The 14,964-nt window shown below is 48.2% G+C and overlaps 1 protein-coding gene across 2 annotated transcripts; it reads left to right on the forward strand.

Moving 5' to 3' along the window:
* Window positions 1–3,184: 3,184 nt before the first annotated feature.
* On the forward strand, window positions 3,185–14,512 carry LOC135819743 (uncharacterized). 2 transcript variants are annotated; one of them, XM_065333006.1, is made up of 3 exons: window positions 3,185–3,848; window positions 9,053–10,420; window positions 12,701–14,512. In XM_065333006.1, exons 1-3 carry the CDS (start codon window positions 3,614–3,616, stop codon window positions 13,918–13,920), a joined length of 2,823 nt encoding a protein of 940 aa, XP_065189078.1. In that variant the 5' UTR covers window positions 3,185–3,613; the 3' UTR covers window positions 13,921–14,512. The 2 variants fall into 2 exon arrangements, with proteins under 2 accessions (XP_065189078.1, XP_065189079.1); XM_065333007.1 differs by having other exon boundaries at window positions 3,187–3,848; window positions 9,053–10,378.
* The last annotated feature ends 452 nt before the right edge of the window (window positions 14,513–14,964 follow it).

Raw genomic sequence — 14,964 nt, forward strand, 5'->3', positions numbered from 1 at the left:
GTCTTTTCCTGTTAGCTCTGTTTGTCCAGCACATGAGATACAACGTCTTTCTTGTTGTTTTTCTTTCTGCATGTAGCTGCTTGCAGCATGGTAAACGACAGTACCATGGCCTTTTCAGATTTTCATTGTACCTATTTGTAGTACCTCCCGGGATCAGTATCTCCACTTGAAATAATATTCACCCAAATGCCTCATTCTTAGCATTCTTTTATTCGCTTCCGTGTAATTGGGCTTATTGCCCGTTTGGTATTGCGAATTCAAATAAAAAGAACAACAACACTTCGAGCTTTATCCGCCCAGGGCAGTCTATCGAATCGGAGGACTACCATTATGCACAAGTCCATGATTGTAGATCTACGTCACGTACATGTACATGTACGGTACATGATTGTCATGTATGAAATCGGACAGCCTGAATCTTCGCATTCACCTTTTCGAAGATACCAAAAGCTTTCGCGTCATAAATGTTTCGGTTGTCGCCATAAAGTTAGTCTATTGGACATACATGGTATGTTAGGTGGAGATGGAAATGGAAATACCCTATTAGTATTGGACATACAGGAGAGAATGAAAAACAGTCAAACGTCGTGGAATACGCAATTCGCCTATAGCCCTTTCCCAAAGATGCCATAAGTTCTCGCAACCTATGCTTTTTGCAAACGTGCCAAAACAAGTGCAAGTTGCTGAAATCGCATCCATACTACGTCGTGGAATACGCAATAGCCCCTTCCCAAAGGTGCCATACGTATTCGCAATTTATGCGTTTTGCAAACGTGCCAAAACAAGTGCAAGTTGCTGAAATCGCACCCATATTTATATCAGAGAAAGTAGCGCGGGGACAGCAAAATCGCACACCTCTTCCTAGATCCTGCTGTGAACCACAACTGTACACAGTGCCAGTAGCCTGTGGCTAGTCATCGGCGGATAATGCCGGCATCGAGCATAATCACGGCTTTCTGAAAAATAGCATTGCCAAACATAATTTTAGTTGATCCTTCAGCATAACTGCTGCATAAAACCGCTAGAGCCTCAAAGGTCAAACGTTCACCGTCCAGAGTCCGTTTGTTTCTCTCCTGCCTTAGTTCTAGGTACATGTACATGCACAGTCATTGTTGTCATGTACCATGTGTACTGGCACAACATGGCTGATTGTACATAAAGATTTCGAAGAAGAGAACTACTTTCGAAAACCAGCGGAGGGGAAAACCCTTTTGGCCTTTTGTCCTTCCCCTGCACCTGTGTCGTACTCCGCCGGCGACGAAGCACGCCCGTGCTGAGCTGCTGAGCCAGCCAGTACAGTGTCCAGTGAGCATGGTGAGCGCGAGCGTGGTCTAGCACAAGCGAAGCCAAGGTTCGCCACTACATGCAGGTATGTACTACCATGGCACTAGCATAGCACTGACAGAGTTTGTAGTAGGCACTTCAGTCACGTGACAAGACCTGTCAAATTTTGCTGAGGTCTGAGTGCATACTTGCGTGGTATCAGCCAAGTGCATGCGCAAAACTGTACAGGTACGCACCATGCTTCGTTGTACGGGCATGTAGTTCAGTGCATCATGCTGCTCTGACGTTCAGCTTTCAGTAGAGCCTACATACGTCATAGTGCGTACATTTTTACGACTTGCAGGTCATGTACACTTCCAGCAAAGAGTTTTTTCACAAGGAAATGTTGTTAGTACGCGTTGGAAACGTTGCCTATCGTCTTCAGCGTCGTGTTTCCATTCAGAAACAGTTGAGTTCTTGTTCACCAGGGTTTGCGCATAGCTGCGCAAGGAGGAAATATGGACGTAGATAGTGAGGAGAAGGGCTTGAGGCGGAGGAGAAAGATGCGTCGTCGTCCTACCTGAGCCAGTTTCAAAGCGTGCTGAAAGCCAATGTTTGACCCTGTTGTGCTTGAACGGCTACTGATGTTTACGAACAATCAAACGGCACAGTGGCTACAGGAGAAATCCTCCGATGAGAGGGACACTTTGATCGACGCATCCAGGCGCGCTGCACCAAAATTCTGTTCGAATTTCGAGGCTCGCCAGCAGACAATTCATGACTGCTGTATGGAGCAAGTGAAGGAGAAGGATCAGGTAGCACACGCAAGAGAGAACAACATCAAAAGGAAATGGAGACTTTGACGAAGATCACGGCTGTAGGTGGACTCTGGATCTCGAAGGAGGCAGCACAGGAGCAGCTCTCAAAAATGTTCTGTGTCACTGGCGAACGCCTTGCTCTCAATTCGCAGTTTCACTTCTGCAAGTTTGTTCTGCTGCAGAAGGTCCGAAGTAATTTAGTTTGCACTTTCTACTGGTACAAAGGAGCTGCCAATAGAGAAACTGGTTTCCAACATCGAACCTCTGTTTGAAGTGGCGTTAACGTGTGCACGTGCGTTGTGTATGCAGAAATTCCGCTTTCAATTCATTTAGCGGATGCTATCTCTGTGTGCTTACCTTCTGAGTGCCAGAAGAATGTCTTTTATAGCATTTAGCAGCGGCAGTTGCCTGCTGGTGAACTCTAATGTCGATACTAGCTTATTTCACAGCAAACCGAAGCTGTTACTATGGGGTTGCCATGGGTTACTATGGGTTGCTATGGGGTTGCTATGGTGATTGTGGTAACAATTGCCGTATTCTGGACTATTGTGAACTTTGATAAGTAATTTGTTGATCCATAAACGGTTGTTGGTGTTTGTGAGAGCCGTGTGTTTGAAAATGCCACTCTGATGTTTTGTAACTATATCCACTGATAACACTTTGGGGATGCTGTTGATACCACAAATTGTATTGCTTTCGCCTCGTGCAATTGCCTCTCTTCAACCCTTCATATCTCACTTGTGTCTTTGTGGATTTCAATGACCTCGTGATACCCACCACTGTCGATTTACGATGCTAAACCTGGGAGAAACCCAACTTGAAAAAACCGGCTGAAGTGCCTATTTGTAGATCTACTAAGTACTAGTCTATCAGCTGAGTAGAACACCTCAACCGGCACGGCTCAGTGTTATAACTAATTACTTATATGATTAGCATGCCAAATTTTGGCATGACCATGGCCCGGGTAGATCGACGCCTACGGCCGGCTACGGATGTGGATGGCGAGGCCAACACAGGGCTAGGGACGCGGCGTAGACTAGACATCTACTATTATGTAGATCTACATCATAATCTTTCACTCTACAACACTACAGACCCAGTCATAATGATTTTTGTAGTGTAGGAGGGCTTGGCTACAAACAAATCTTCAACTTCAAGTCGGGTCAGTCCTCCATGGTCCTCTGTTGTAGCTCTAGTCGATCCAGTCTGTGCGCGCAGCTTGCGACAAGGTATATCGTAACTATTAGTATTACATCAGTGTGTTATCATGGTTATGACATAGGTGTGTGTTCAGTGAGCATGAGTCTTCCACAGAGCAATGATTCTGCATACGAGTAGTAAACAAATTAGACCCGCTCTGCATACTGACTGAGCCACAGTGCAAGCCCGTCCCTTTGTTTTACTTGTGCAGTTTTAGACCTTCGTGCAAAACACAGGTCCCTCTGGTTTGAGTAACGTCCAAGCGCCTTTCAGGATTCTTGCACAATCATAGTCATTAGTGACCCGTCGAGCGGATCTTTGACTTTGGCACGATGGACACCATGTTACTGTGCGTGTCGTGTGGCCAACCACCTCGTGGCGGTAGGTTCCTGAAGTGCCTGCACGTCGCCTGCTCGGCATGCGTGGACGAGCACACGCACAGCGATGGATCGCGTCTGTGCCCGCGCTGCACGAGCACGACGGAGAGTCAGCCAGGGGGTCAGCTACCAAGAGCACCGGAGTGTCTGACTGACGGAGCCGTGCGAGGCTCGGACCACTATCATTCAGGTAATACCAAGAAATGTTACAAACAATAGACACCATCCAGAACAGGGTTACAAACTCCTCTCCGTCGTATTTGTCACATTCCACTACAAAAATGATTGCATGAAAATAAATATGACATATTTATTTCATTGTAAATAATCGTCGAGGAGGCAAAAACCATGGTACAGTAAAACGGGAAAGTCTAACGAGTCGCAAAGTCGAACGTTTTAACGACCAGTTTTTTTTCTTCGTTATTTGAAGAAACGGTATCCTGAACCCAGTTTGAGATTGAAGAAGGGTTGAGGCTTCCTGCAGCTTCATCTGTGAAAAGAATTCGGGTGGACACACCCATTCCCATAGCGCTGCATATCACATCCGAACCAGTTCCGTTATTTTACAACGTTTCGGCACTTGGCCATCATCAGGTAATAACAATGAATACCGTGGAAGCCACACAAGAGCAGTATATACGCAGAGTGTAGCGCCAAAAAAGATGCGAATTATGTCACCTAGTATGACAGAGAGAGAGAAAAAGGCGCAACTAGCACATCACGGAGGAGAAGCAGCAAAAGGTAGCGCGCATTGTGCTCTGTGAATGGCGTTGCACAGAGTGTAGCGCCAAAAAATAAAATGATGCGAGTTATGTCACCTCTATACAGAGGAGGGGGGGGGGGGGGGGAGAGAGAGAAGGTGCAACTGTGCACATCACGGAGAAGAAGAGCGCGCCGTTGTGCTCTACGAAGTGAGGGTACATGCCAAATAATTATGGTGTTAATTCTAGCACAGGATCTAGGAGGGGAGCACGGAGCCCCATGAGTCAATGCACTATGAGGTTAAAACTTCCATGCCAAACTGTTACCACCAGGGACGCGACGAGGCATCAGGAATAGAATGGTTTTGAGTGACCCGCCTCATATTATAATTATTCAGTGATATTGAAGTAGCAGCAGGGGAAGCTGAGAAAATTCACAACAAATCCCATCCGGTGCTTATGTTCACATGGGGCTTGGCATCACGAATCTCAATCGCCTCGCGCAGTTTTCGACGGGCTCGATCAGGCTCTCTTCCTATTACTTCAACTGCAGAGAATGCACTTTGCCCATAGTTAAGCTTACATCCAGGGTGAGTGGTGCGAAAATGTTGGCCCCATGGCTTGTCGAGTTCCTGGCGTCTTGCCTCACCATTATGTTCTTCCAGGCGAGTTTCCAGAAAGCGGCCAGTCTCACCAACATATTGTTCCGGACATTCTTTGCACTTCAGCTGATATACAACATTCTTCTGCATACATACATCCTGTCCCCCGGATATACACGAGATACATGGCCCCTTTGGGCGACCTCTCTTTTTCGGTTGTAGCGGATTTGCAGCCTTGACACATAGAGGAGGAACGAGGGCGGAGCGACACAATGTGCGCCTCAGGCTACCAGTGTGCTCATATACGACTCTAACCGGAATTTTATACTTTCTGATTGCTTTATTCACTGCTTGATGTACTTTATCTGACTTATATGGAAGCTTTAGAAATGCGCAGCATGGGTTGGCATGGCGACGACGCTTTGGCCTTATGGAGGCAGTGCGTGCCTCTTCAATGATTTTCTCTGGGTAATTGTTCAATCTTAATTGCTCATGAACCATCGCTTCACTTTCTGCACGCATTCTGGTATTCGATGAGAGCCTCTGAGCTCTTAGGAATTGTGACGAAGCAACTGCCAATTTGATATGGTGGGGAACTGCCGAAGTATAATCAATGAGTAGACCACTAGCACATGCCTTCTGGTACAGCTTGTATGCCAGCTTGCCTTCCTGGATCATAATTGTGATATCCATATAATTTATGGAGCCACTCACCTCGCTGAGCTCATATGTGAAGTTGATACTTGGGTGTGCAGAGTTGAAATGCTGCACAAACCGCATCAAGCTCTCTCTGCCGTGGGTCCATAGCAGCAGGATATCGTCGATGTAGCGTTTGTAGAGGAGCGGTACTAACGGAGAATCCTGCAGAAGCCTGGCCTCAACCGTATGCATGAATAGAATCGCAAATGGGGGTGCAAGATTGTTACCCATTGCAACCCCGTCCACTTGGTGATAGATCTGATGGCCGAATCTGAAATAGTTGTGGCTGAGAACAAACAGCAGCAGATTCCGTACCCCGCTCACACTCAGCCCAAACATGTCGATCCGCTGGGAATACTGCTGCAGCATATCCACCACTGCCTGAACGCCCTCCCGAATAGGTATGCTCGGATATAACCCGACTACATCCATGGACATAACAATGGTGCCATCGGGGGCGTTCAATCCCGGACATGCGTCACAGATGTGGGTTATTGCTTCCGTCGTGTTAGCCAGGTGGGCCGGGACAAATTGAATGAGCTGCTGTAGGATGCGCTCCAATACAATAGATACTCCAGTCGTTGGGCTGTCGCACGCTGCTACCACGGGTCGCAATGGTAAGTTCTGCTTATGGTCCTTTGGAAGACCGTACCACTCGGGGAACTTCGTACTGCTTGGTAGGATTGACTTTAGGAGTTTTGAATCCATGTTCTTGCACTCTGACAGTATTACTTCTCGTGTCTTGGTCTCGTAGGACTCTATGGTCAAATCTACTTTCTCATACATGGTCATGTTCGATAATATGTCTTCTGCTTTCTGCAAATACAGCTCCTGTCTCATAGCAACGAGTTTTTTACTTTTATCCGATGGTTTGATGATGGTTTCTTGGTCTGTGCGAAGTCGCTTCAGCTCCACCCGCTCCTCCTGCGTCAGATTGGGCTTAGCGGGTGTGTGTCTGTCGTAAGCTCGTAACACCTCGTCGCGGAAGTTGGCCATGTTCCTTTCGTCTTTGTCGTCCATCTGTGGGGGCTGCTTAAAGCCACGCTTCATCAGCTTCCACAATTTCTTGTCCTGTCTGATCTCTGGCGGTGGGTCCTCCTCTTTGAGGTCCACACCCTGAGGCTGGGGCTGTTGCCACCGGAGGGTGAACGCCATCCTCTCAACCGATGTCTCAACATCTGTTCGTTCTTGCTTGGTGAGCCTCCCCGTCGACGGGACAAAGCTAGGTCCATGTTCCAGCAGACGCCTTGTCTGGTCGGACACACAGTCGCCCACCACCAACGCCCGCTCATTGACTGGCTCAGCATTGGTCGTATGCCCACCGGGTGACGCAACACCAACGGCGGCAACAGGAGTTGGGCCGCGGGGTGAGCTGTTGGTTCCTGCCACACGTTGATCCGCCTCTCGAAGCCCAGAAATCTTCCGATTTAGTCTGGCGTTGGAACTTATTCGTTCTTCGGTAACCACTGCACGTTGAAGAGAACGGATCAATAGGTAGTCCGACTGTGTAAACGTCCACAGTTGCTCTCTCTCTCCCCCCCCCCCCCCCCTCCTCTGTATAGAGGTGACATAACTCGCATCATTTTATTTTTTGGCGCTACACTCTGTGCAACGCCATTCACAGAGCACAATGCGCGCTACCTTTTGCTGCTTCTCCTCCGTGATGTGCTAGTTGCGCCTTTTTCTCTCTCTCTGTCATACTAGGTGACATAATTCGCATCTTTTTTGGCGCTACACTCTGCGTATATACTGCTCTTGTGTGGCTTCCACGGTATTCATTGTTATTACCTGATGATGGCCAAGTGCCGAAACGTTGTAAAATAACGGAACTGGTTCGGATGTGATATGCAGCGCTATGGGAATGGGTGTGTCCACCCGAATTCTTTTCCCAGTTTGAGATGTCTGTGTAAAGGTGTGCATACATCGATGCATGTATGCATGTTCTTTCCGTTCTACAAACATCATTTTAAACTTTCTGCACGTTATCATGCCAAAATTAGAACAAACTTGAACAAAGTTACACTTTTCGATCGTTTTTAAAAACTTTCCGGTTTTACAGTGTTGAAATAAAGCCTGTAAGCGCGCTCATTAGCAGTGCAAATGCAACAGTCGAGTCGAAAAGAGCGTGTTTACAGTCTTTATTTCAATACTATTGTAAATGGATGTTCGTGGTAGAACTTGCATGTGGTAATTTTAGATGGATTTTACATGTCAAAATTTCAACAAACAATGGATCACTCCTGTGTTTTTTTTGTTTGTTTTTTGGCTACTCTGAGTAACGAAACACTACGAGTGATCCATTGTTTGTTGACATCTGTCATTGCTCCCCCCCCCCCCAGAATTTGGATGTTGAGCACTTTTTCTGCAGCTGCAGGCATAGTCTTACTGAGATGGATGTATTTTAGTGATGTAACGAACCATGAATTATACGAACGAATGATCTAGCGAATACCACTCGAGCAAACGAACGATTATTCTACTATTTGAATGCAAAGTGTACATGTCAAGTAGCAAACACACAGCACAAGCGCTCAGACTCTGCTCAGACTCTGCTCAGACTCTGCTCAGACTCGAGTCAGAGTAGAGTCAACCATCCCCGACTGTCCTTGGTCTACCGCGCGCAGTCTATGCTATCGTAGTCTGCAACACAGTACAAAGCAAATTGATGCATTCAAGTCGAGAGATCTAGGGTCGCGCGCGCGGATATGCAGCGCACGGACTTCGCCCGTCCATGAATATTCAAATTTTCAAACCTTCGACCTAGATTAGATCCGATCGATTATTCGTTGAGGTCCAAGAGATCGAGTAAATTCGAATGATCGATTCTTCGTTACAACACTATTATTTTTCCAAGAGACATGCCCCGCAAATGTGACTCTGGCTTAGGAAATACGATAGTAAAGTTATGACCGACAGGCAAGGTGATCACCACAATCACCATGCCCGAAATTGTGCAGCCTAAGAAGTACAGACTAATGGAGTCGGTGAAAACTGGCCCAAGGCACACTTCCAGCGCTGAAGGTCACACACACTGGCACTATCGAAATCAGTCCACTCAGTGTTTGCTCCAGGGTATCAAGCCCACCGGGTGCACGTGCAACTGGCACAACTCTAGAAACCGGGCCAGAGCCGGGGATGTTCAGCTGCGGCTACTGTCTGTACATCAGGGAGTCGTAAATACTTGTTTGGTGTATTGAAATTTTAGGTATGAAACAGACGCAGCGAAAGCACCGAAAATAAAAGTACAAAGAAAATTTGTGAAATTACAATTACACCTGGTCACGGTACTACTCCTTTTGTATTTCATCTTTTTGAGAGGGAAAAGAAAGGAGAAGAAACTTTGTTTACACAAGGCATTTTATTGTGCGTGATTTTTTGGCGTTTGCTTGTAGGTGACTCCTATGCTCAATGGAGCGGGCGAAATGACCGGGTTGCCAGCAGTGCTGCCGCAGCAGCGGAACAGCATCTGTGTGACGAGTGCATAGAAGACAAGCCAGCGACGCATCGGTGTGAGGACTGTGACTCGGTGCTGTGCAGCAGACATGCTGGCAGCCATCCCAAGCGTCGGCGATTCGTAGGCCATCGGGTCGAAGAACTCTCGGCAGCAGCCCACCGAACTCTGAGTCCAACCGAGCAGCTTCCAACTGCCCGCCCCAGGGTGGAAACGATGTGCCCTCTGCATACCCACCTGCCGTCAGACAAGTACTGCAAGTCCTGCCGCGAGGTCGCCTGCGCTCGCTGCCTGGCAACCGGTGCCCACGGCGACAGTGCCAAACACGAAGTAGTAGCCGTTGGGGACTACGCTGCAGAGTGGCTGCAGGAACTCGTCAAGCTGTTCGGCGCACCTGGCAGCGAGCCCGATGATGTTTCCCGAGCCACGAGTAGAAACCACAGTGTGTACGTCCCCAAGAAAGGAGATGGTGACGACGTCAGCTTGGATGACGATGATGCAGATCACCTGGACGGTGGATTGGAGAGCGATGTGGCAGTGTGTCCGTACACCAAGCCGGCTGCTGAGTGGGGCAGCCTGCTGGGAATTCAGTCTATCCAGAACGAAGTTGAGTCCGTCCTCGACTCCGTTCTCCAACAGCACGAGACCCTGTCACAGGCAGTCGGTGGTGTTTTCGAGAAGGTGCGTGCCCAACTTGATCAGAACGAAGCACGTCTGCACACCAAGATCGATCAGATGACGTGGCACGCCATGAAGCCACTGGAGGATCAAAAGGAGGCCCTGAACCAGTCGATGCTCGCGTGCGAGCGAGCTATCAGCCTTCTTCAGTTCTGCTCCGCTCAAACGGAACAAACCGCACTGCTGCTGCGTCTTTCCAAGTGGCTGCTGGCGCTGAAGGAGAGGTGTGACGTGATGGGCAAACAGATTCCTCACGTCAAACAGCACGTACAGTTCAATGCACAACTGTGTGAAACCAGCATCCTGGCGTTCGACATCGCCGAGAGCATAACCGATCGGACCGTGGCCGCTTCGGCGTCGACTGCACACGTGCATGTGCTTCCACCTAGCCTGGACACGTGCAAAGTGTGGGTTGGGGTATGCGCCTGCACCGCTGACGGCAGATCCGTTGTCTCATGGCTGCTGTCCGATCAGGACGCGTGGCACGTCGACATGACGACCGGGTCGGGCGGCGACTTCACGTGGCGCGTCCAGGTGCCTAGGTTGCCATTATCAACCGCCATGGACAAGACCCTGGGTGAGCGGAAAGGTGAGATTCACCTTGTGTCTCTTCAGCCGCCCATGCCATACAGTAGGATCGGGCGCCTCATAGCAATTTTTTTGAGGTTTTGGTATAACAAAAAAATATTCAAAATAGTGCTAGTGATTTCAGAGATAATTATAAGAAAGTTGGTGGCTTCCACCACTGCACCTCAATCTTTCCCTCTCTGACTTGACACTTGATGGACTCGCTTCTGCCATCCAGAGTACACGAGACATCCGTCAAAAATCCGACTCGGAAACCCTGCAACTAAACATCCCTTCTTGCTCAATATAGGCATATTGGTTCAGGGAAGTCACCCCTCATGAGTTGAGCTTTAGTTGCCTGAGAAGGATTTTGCCTGGAGAGCATCACTTTTGTAGTGCTCTCCAGGCCAAAACATGACCATTGATACAATCTTCTAGAGAAACTCTGTTTCTTGCTCTACACATCGATGAGCAACACGAACTCATACTGCTGTCTAGTGCTAACAAGGTGTTTCTCGTGGTGGGAACAGAGTTTTGCTTCAAGTTTGTATCAATGGCAATGTGAATCTCACATATTTCCCGCCAACTTGATTTGAGACTTGACTGACTCACGAGTGCTATCCGGAGCACACGAGAAGTCCATCAAACCTTCGACATGGCATACCTGTAAGAAAGCACCACTCCCTGCTCAATACCCAGTGTTTCGGGGAATTTCCCCCGACTTTTTGGGTACTCTCCAGGCCAACACATTCGCATTGATACAAACTTGAAGCAAAACTCTGTTCCCACCATGAGAAATACCTTGTTTGCACTAGACAGCAGTATGCGTCCGTGTTGCTCATCGATTTATAGAGCAAGAAACAGATTTTCTCTCCAAGTTTGTACTTGGTCCGCATCAGCGATATTGTCGCTAATCTTTCAGCTTTGTGTTATGTCGCCAAGGCTCACTTGGCAGCCCATTTCATCCCAATTTTGGTTAGTAAGTTAGTTTACTTGTACCTGAAAGGTCTAGCTAGATTTCGAGTGGATTTCGAGAGCGACGGGTGGGTGATTTTGATTGATACAGCGCCGCATCAAAATAGATGATCTTGTTACGCTGTGCAGGCAAGAGCGGCGCAAGCCACAAGAAAGTAATCGGCTACTCGGAATCAGCTCCATTTTGCTGAACGGCCGAGATCACTCACCTCAGGGAGCGCTCGTCAAGCTGAGATCGCAGCTCCCTTACCTCCAGCTCAACGCCCAGAGTGACCAGCGCGACAAGGAGATTTGCAAGTACTGTACGCGTTGTCGTCGTTCACAATAAAATCTTGCAAAGAACGGCGTCTGATTAGAACCACACAGACAGTCGTGCTGCCCACGTGAAGTCCTATAGAGAAGGTAACCGTCACGATCGACTTCTCTTTAGAAAATAGCCAGGCAGCGGAGAGGAAGAGAGATGAGCTTGCAAAAGCAAGAGAGTCGATCCCGAGCAAAAAATATTTGTCACCAGCGCCGAGAGCAGCGACGAGGAGGACCGAAAAAAGTATAAAGCCTTCCTTGGACAATAAATTCCTCATAGCTAGTTGTCATTCTATACCTTACCTTCCATTGTAACAAGTTTTGTGACTTCAAGTGCACGCGTTGATGTCCAAAGTCTCAGTTCAAATTGTCGAAAGATAAGCGACAATATTGCTGACGCGGACTCAGGTATCAATGCCATTGTGTTGGCCTGGAGAGCACCCTAAAAGTTGGGGGATATCCCCCAAAACACTGAGTATTATGCAGGGAGTGGTGCTATCTTACAGGTTTGCCATGTTGAAGGTTCGATGGACTTCTCATGTGCTCCGGATAGCACTCGTGAGTCACTCAAGTTTCAAATCAAGTCGGTGAGAAATATGTGAGATTCAGTGTTGGGTAGGGGTGAAACGAACATTGAATTTTGCTTTCAGGAACAGATGTCACAAGCGACTCGACTCCTTTCACTGCGAGTACAAATCTACCTCAAACGGACACACAGACTCCTTCAACTTGCTTCAAGTGCAGTTCATCAGCATGCATGCTCGCGATCTCCCGACCTCCGGCTCCTTCATCATCTAGTCACAAGAGATCTACATGCGTGCTTGCTGTGTTCGTTTATCAATCTTGCTAGTTTGTTCGTTCGTTTTCAAATTCTGCGAACGAATATTCAAACTTTCGTTCGTTCGTTTCACCCCTAGTGTTGGGAGCAACTAAGTTCCTTAAAAAATATGTAGCTATACCAAACACCGATCAGACTTATCTCCCATTCGTATTTCAGTGCTTGATTTATTTATATAAATCCTTTCTGGGCACATTTTTTGTTTCTTTTCTTTCAACTGCTCTGCAGCCAAGATGTCAGCAAAACCCAAAACGACACAGGAGAAGAGTGGCAAAGGATCCACTGGCAGCATTTCCCCTCTCCCACCAGCCACTGCAGCACCGATAGCCGTTCCCTCCGGAGAGGGAATCAAAACCGCTAGCCCTACCCCACCAGTTTCGGCGGCAGCAAAGCCTGTACAGTCTCGCAGAGCTGGTGCTACGGCCACCAAGACGGACACGGCAACACAGCCTGCAACGTCTGCCGAACCTACTGAGTCATTCACGTTTTTAAATGGAGGCTTATTTCACGCTGCTGATCGTCACACCGCCGGGCTCCCTAATAAACCGTCAGCGTCCGGAACGAAATTGCTTGTGGGTGGTTTCGGAGGACAACTACCTGGTTCTGTAGCTCCGACCGCAGACAGCCCTAAAAAACCGCCAGCGTTCGGAGGAAAATCGCTGGTCCGAGGGCTCGGAAATCAAGTGACTGGTTCGGTAGCTGCAGAGCTCCCCACCGCAGAGCTCCGTAAAAAGCCACCAGCGCTTGGAGGGATGTCGTCTGTGAGAGGATCTGCATCTCAACGACCTGGTATAAGTGCTGGAGAACCTGCTGTCCCTCTCGGCTTTGACTTCTCGGCATCTGTAAGCACGAGCAGCTCTTCCAGTGGCAGAAGTAAGGACCCTCTTCCCAAGCTTGTATTTGGTTCGGCAACTTCTGCACCATCTATTGCAACACAGGCACCAGAAACTGGTCCTTTCAAGTTCGGATCGTCCCCCTCGGCCAATCTTGAGCCTGGTTCGGCAACTTCTGCACCATCTATTGCAACACAGGCACCAGAAACTGGTCCTTTCAAGTTCGGATCGTCCCCCTCGGCCAATCTTGAGCCCGTAACGGCCGTCGGGCTTGGACAACAGCAATCCTCTAGTGGCTTGACTAGTCTGCAAGTCTTCAAGAGCCCGGTACCTGCAGCTCGCTCCACGGTAACGGAAGTGTTGGACGACGATGCAGTGATCACGTACGATGCCGACAGTACACTGCGCCCAAGCATGGACTTACCAGGATCACTTCGGGTGTCGTTCAGTGCCGTGTTCAGCGTCCCACGTCGGTTCTTTTGCACGCCGATCACTATTCAAGTACGGCTGAACGGCAAGCCGATATCGTGCGTCGAGCCACAGGTCGTGAACATCGCCTACGACATTGCCGGTTCACAATTTGGCATGCGCACGGATAAGCGCGGGTTATCGTAACAAACGCTGTGCAACTGCACCAACTCTTCAAGCCGACAATGTGTGTCAAGCCCGAGGTCGTGCACATTGTTAACATCATTGCAGGCGCACACTTTGGCATGCCCACGTGGTTCACTGGGATTATCATGACACAATCTGTTCAACTGGACCAGCTCTGCAGCTGCATCGTAAAGTAGTGGGGTGATATTAGCTACATCTAGATGATGGTAATGTGTGATCTTTTTTTTATCTTTCTGCTACACGTTTGATAGGGAAGGAGGTGGCTCTACATTGAAACTGGCTATGCTGGAGTGTTGATGCAGTCATAAAGATCCTACTGTGCATTTTCATATCAATTGATTATAATTTTGTTGTAGATAATTATACTGCTCGCACTCCTGAATATTTGCCGCAAGTCTTGGACACAAGTTAGTGGTAGGGACATAGGTGAAGGCACTGATACATCTAAGAAGGTTAGTTCTCCCTCTCACTCTCACCCGCTCTTTCCCTGTCCACTTGACTGGACATTTGACTCGTTCAAAGTTGTCTTTAATTAAAGAAGATAAGCTCCCCAATTACCCCCCACCCCCCATGGCTCTCACCTTTTCCCATCCCACTAGTCTCATGTAGCCTAGTCTATGCATAGTGGTACATGAGCTATGTAACAGTCAAACACATACTGACAATGCGACTATTGCGAGTACTCTTGGTGACCAAAGAGTTTGTCCAACCATGGCCTGAATAACTGGGCCGGTTCCGCCGGGCCTGTGTACACTTCTTGAAATAATAAAATGTATTCTTTTGTGCTATTATTGATGTATTTGGCAACTCTTATAACGTTATCAGCACTTTGACATTGGCGGATCGTTCCGTGCAATAGTCATCACATCTGCATTATACTTCTCTTCGCTCCCTCAATGTATATCAGTGTATGTGGCAGAGGGTCTATCTTGATAAGCACTGGGTGCTGTCAACGAAGCAGAATGAATGACTTGACCATGCAATCATGAGTTAAGATTTAAAAAAATATGCAAGGAGTGTTTATAGAGGGTGTAATGAATGCAA

This window comes from Sycon ciliatum, chromosome 6, assembly GCF_964019385.1.
Source record: "Sycon ciliatum chromosome 6, ocSycCili1.1, whole genome shotgun sequence".
NCBI classification, from domain to species: domain Eukaryota; kingdom Metazoa; phylum Porifera; class Calcarea; order Leucosolenida; family Sycettidae; genus Sycon; species Sycon ciliatum.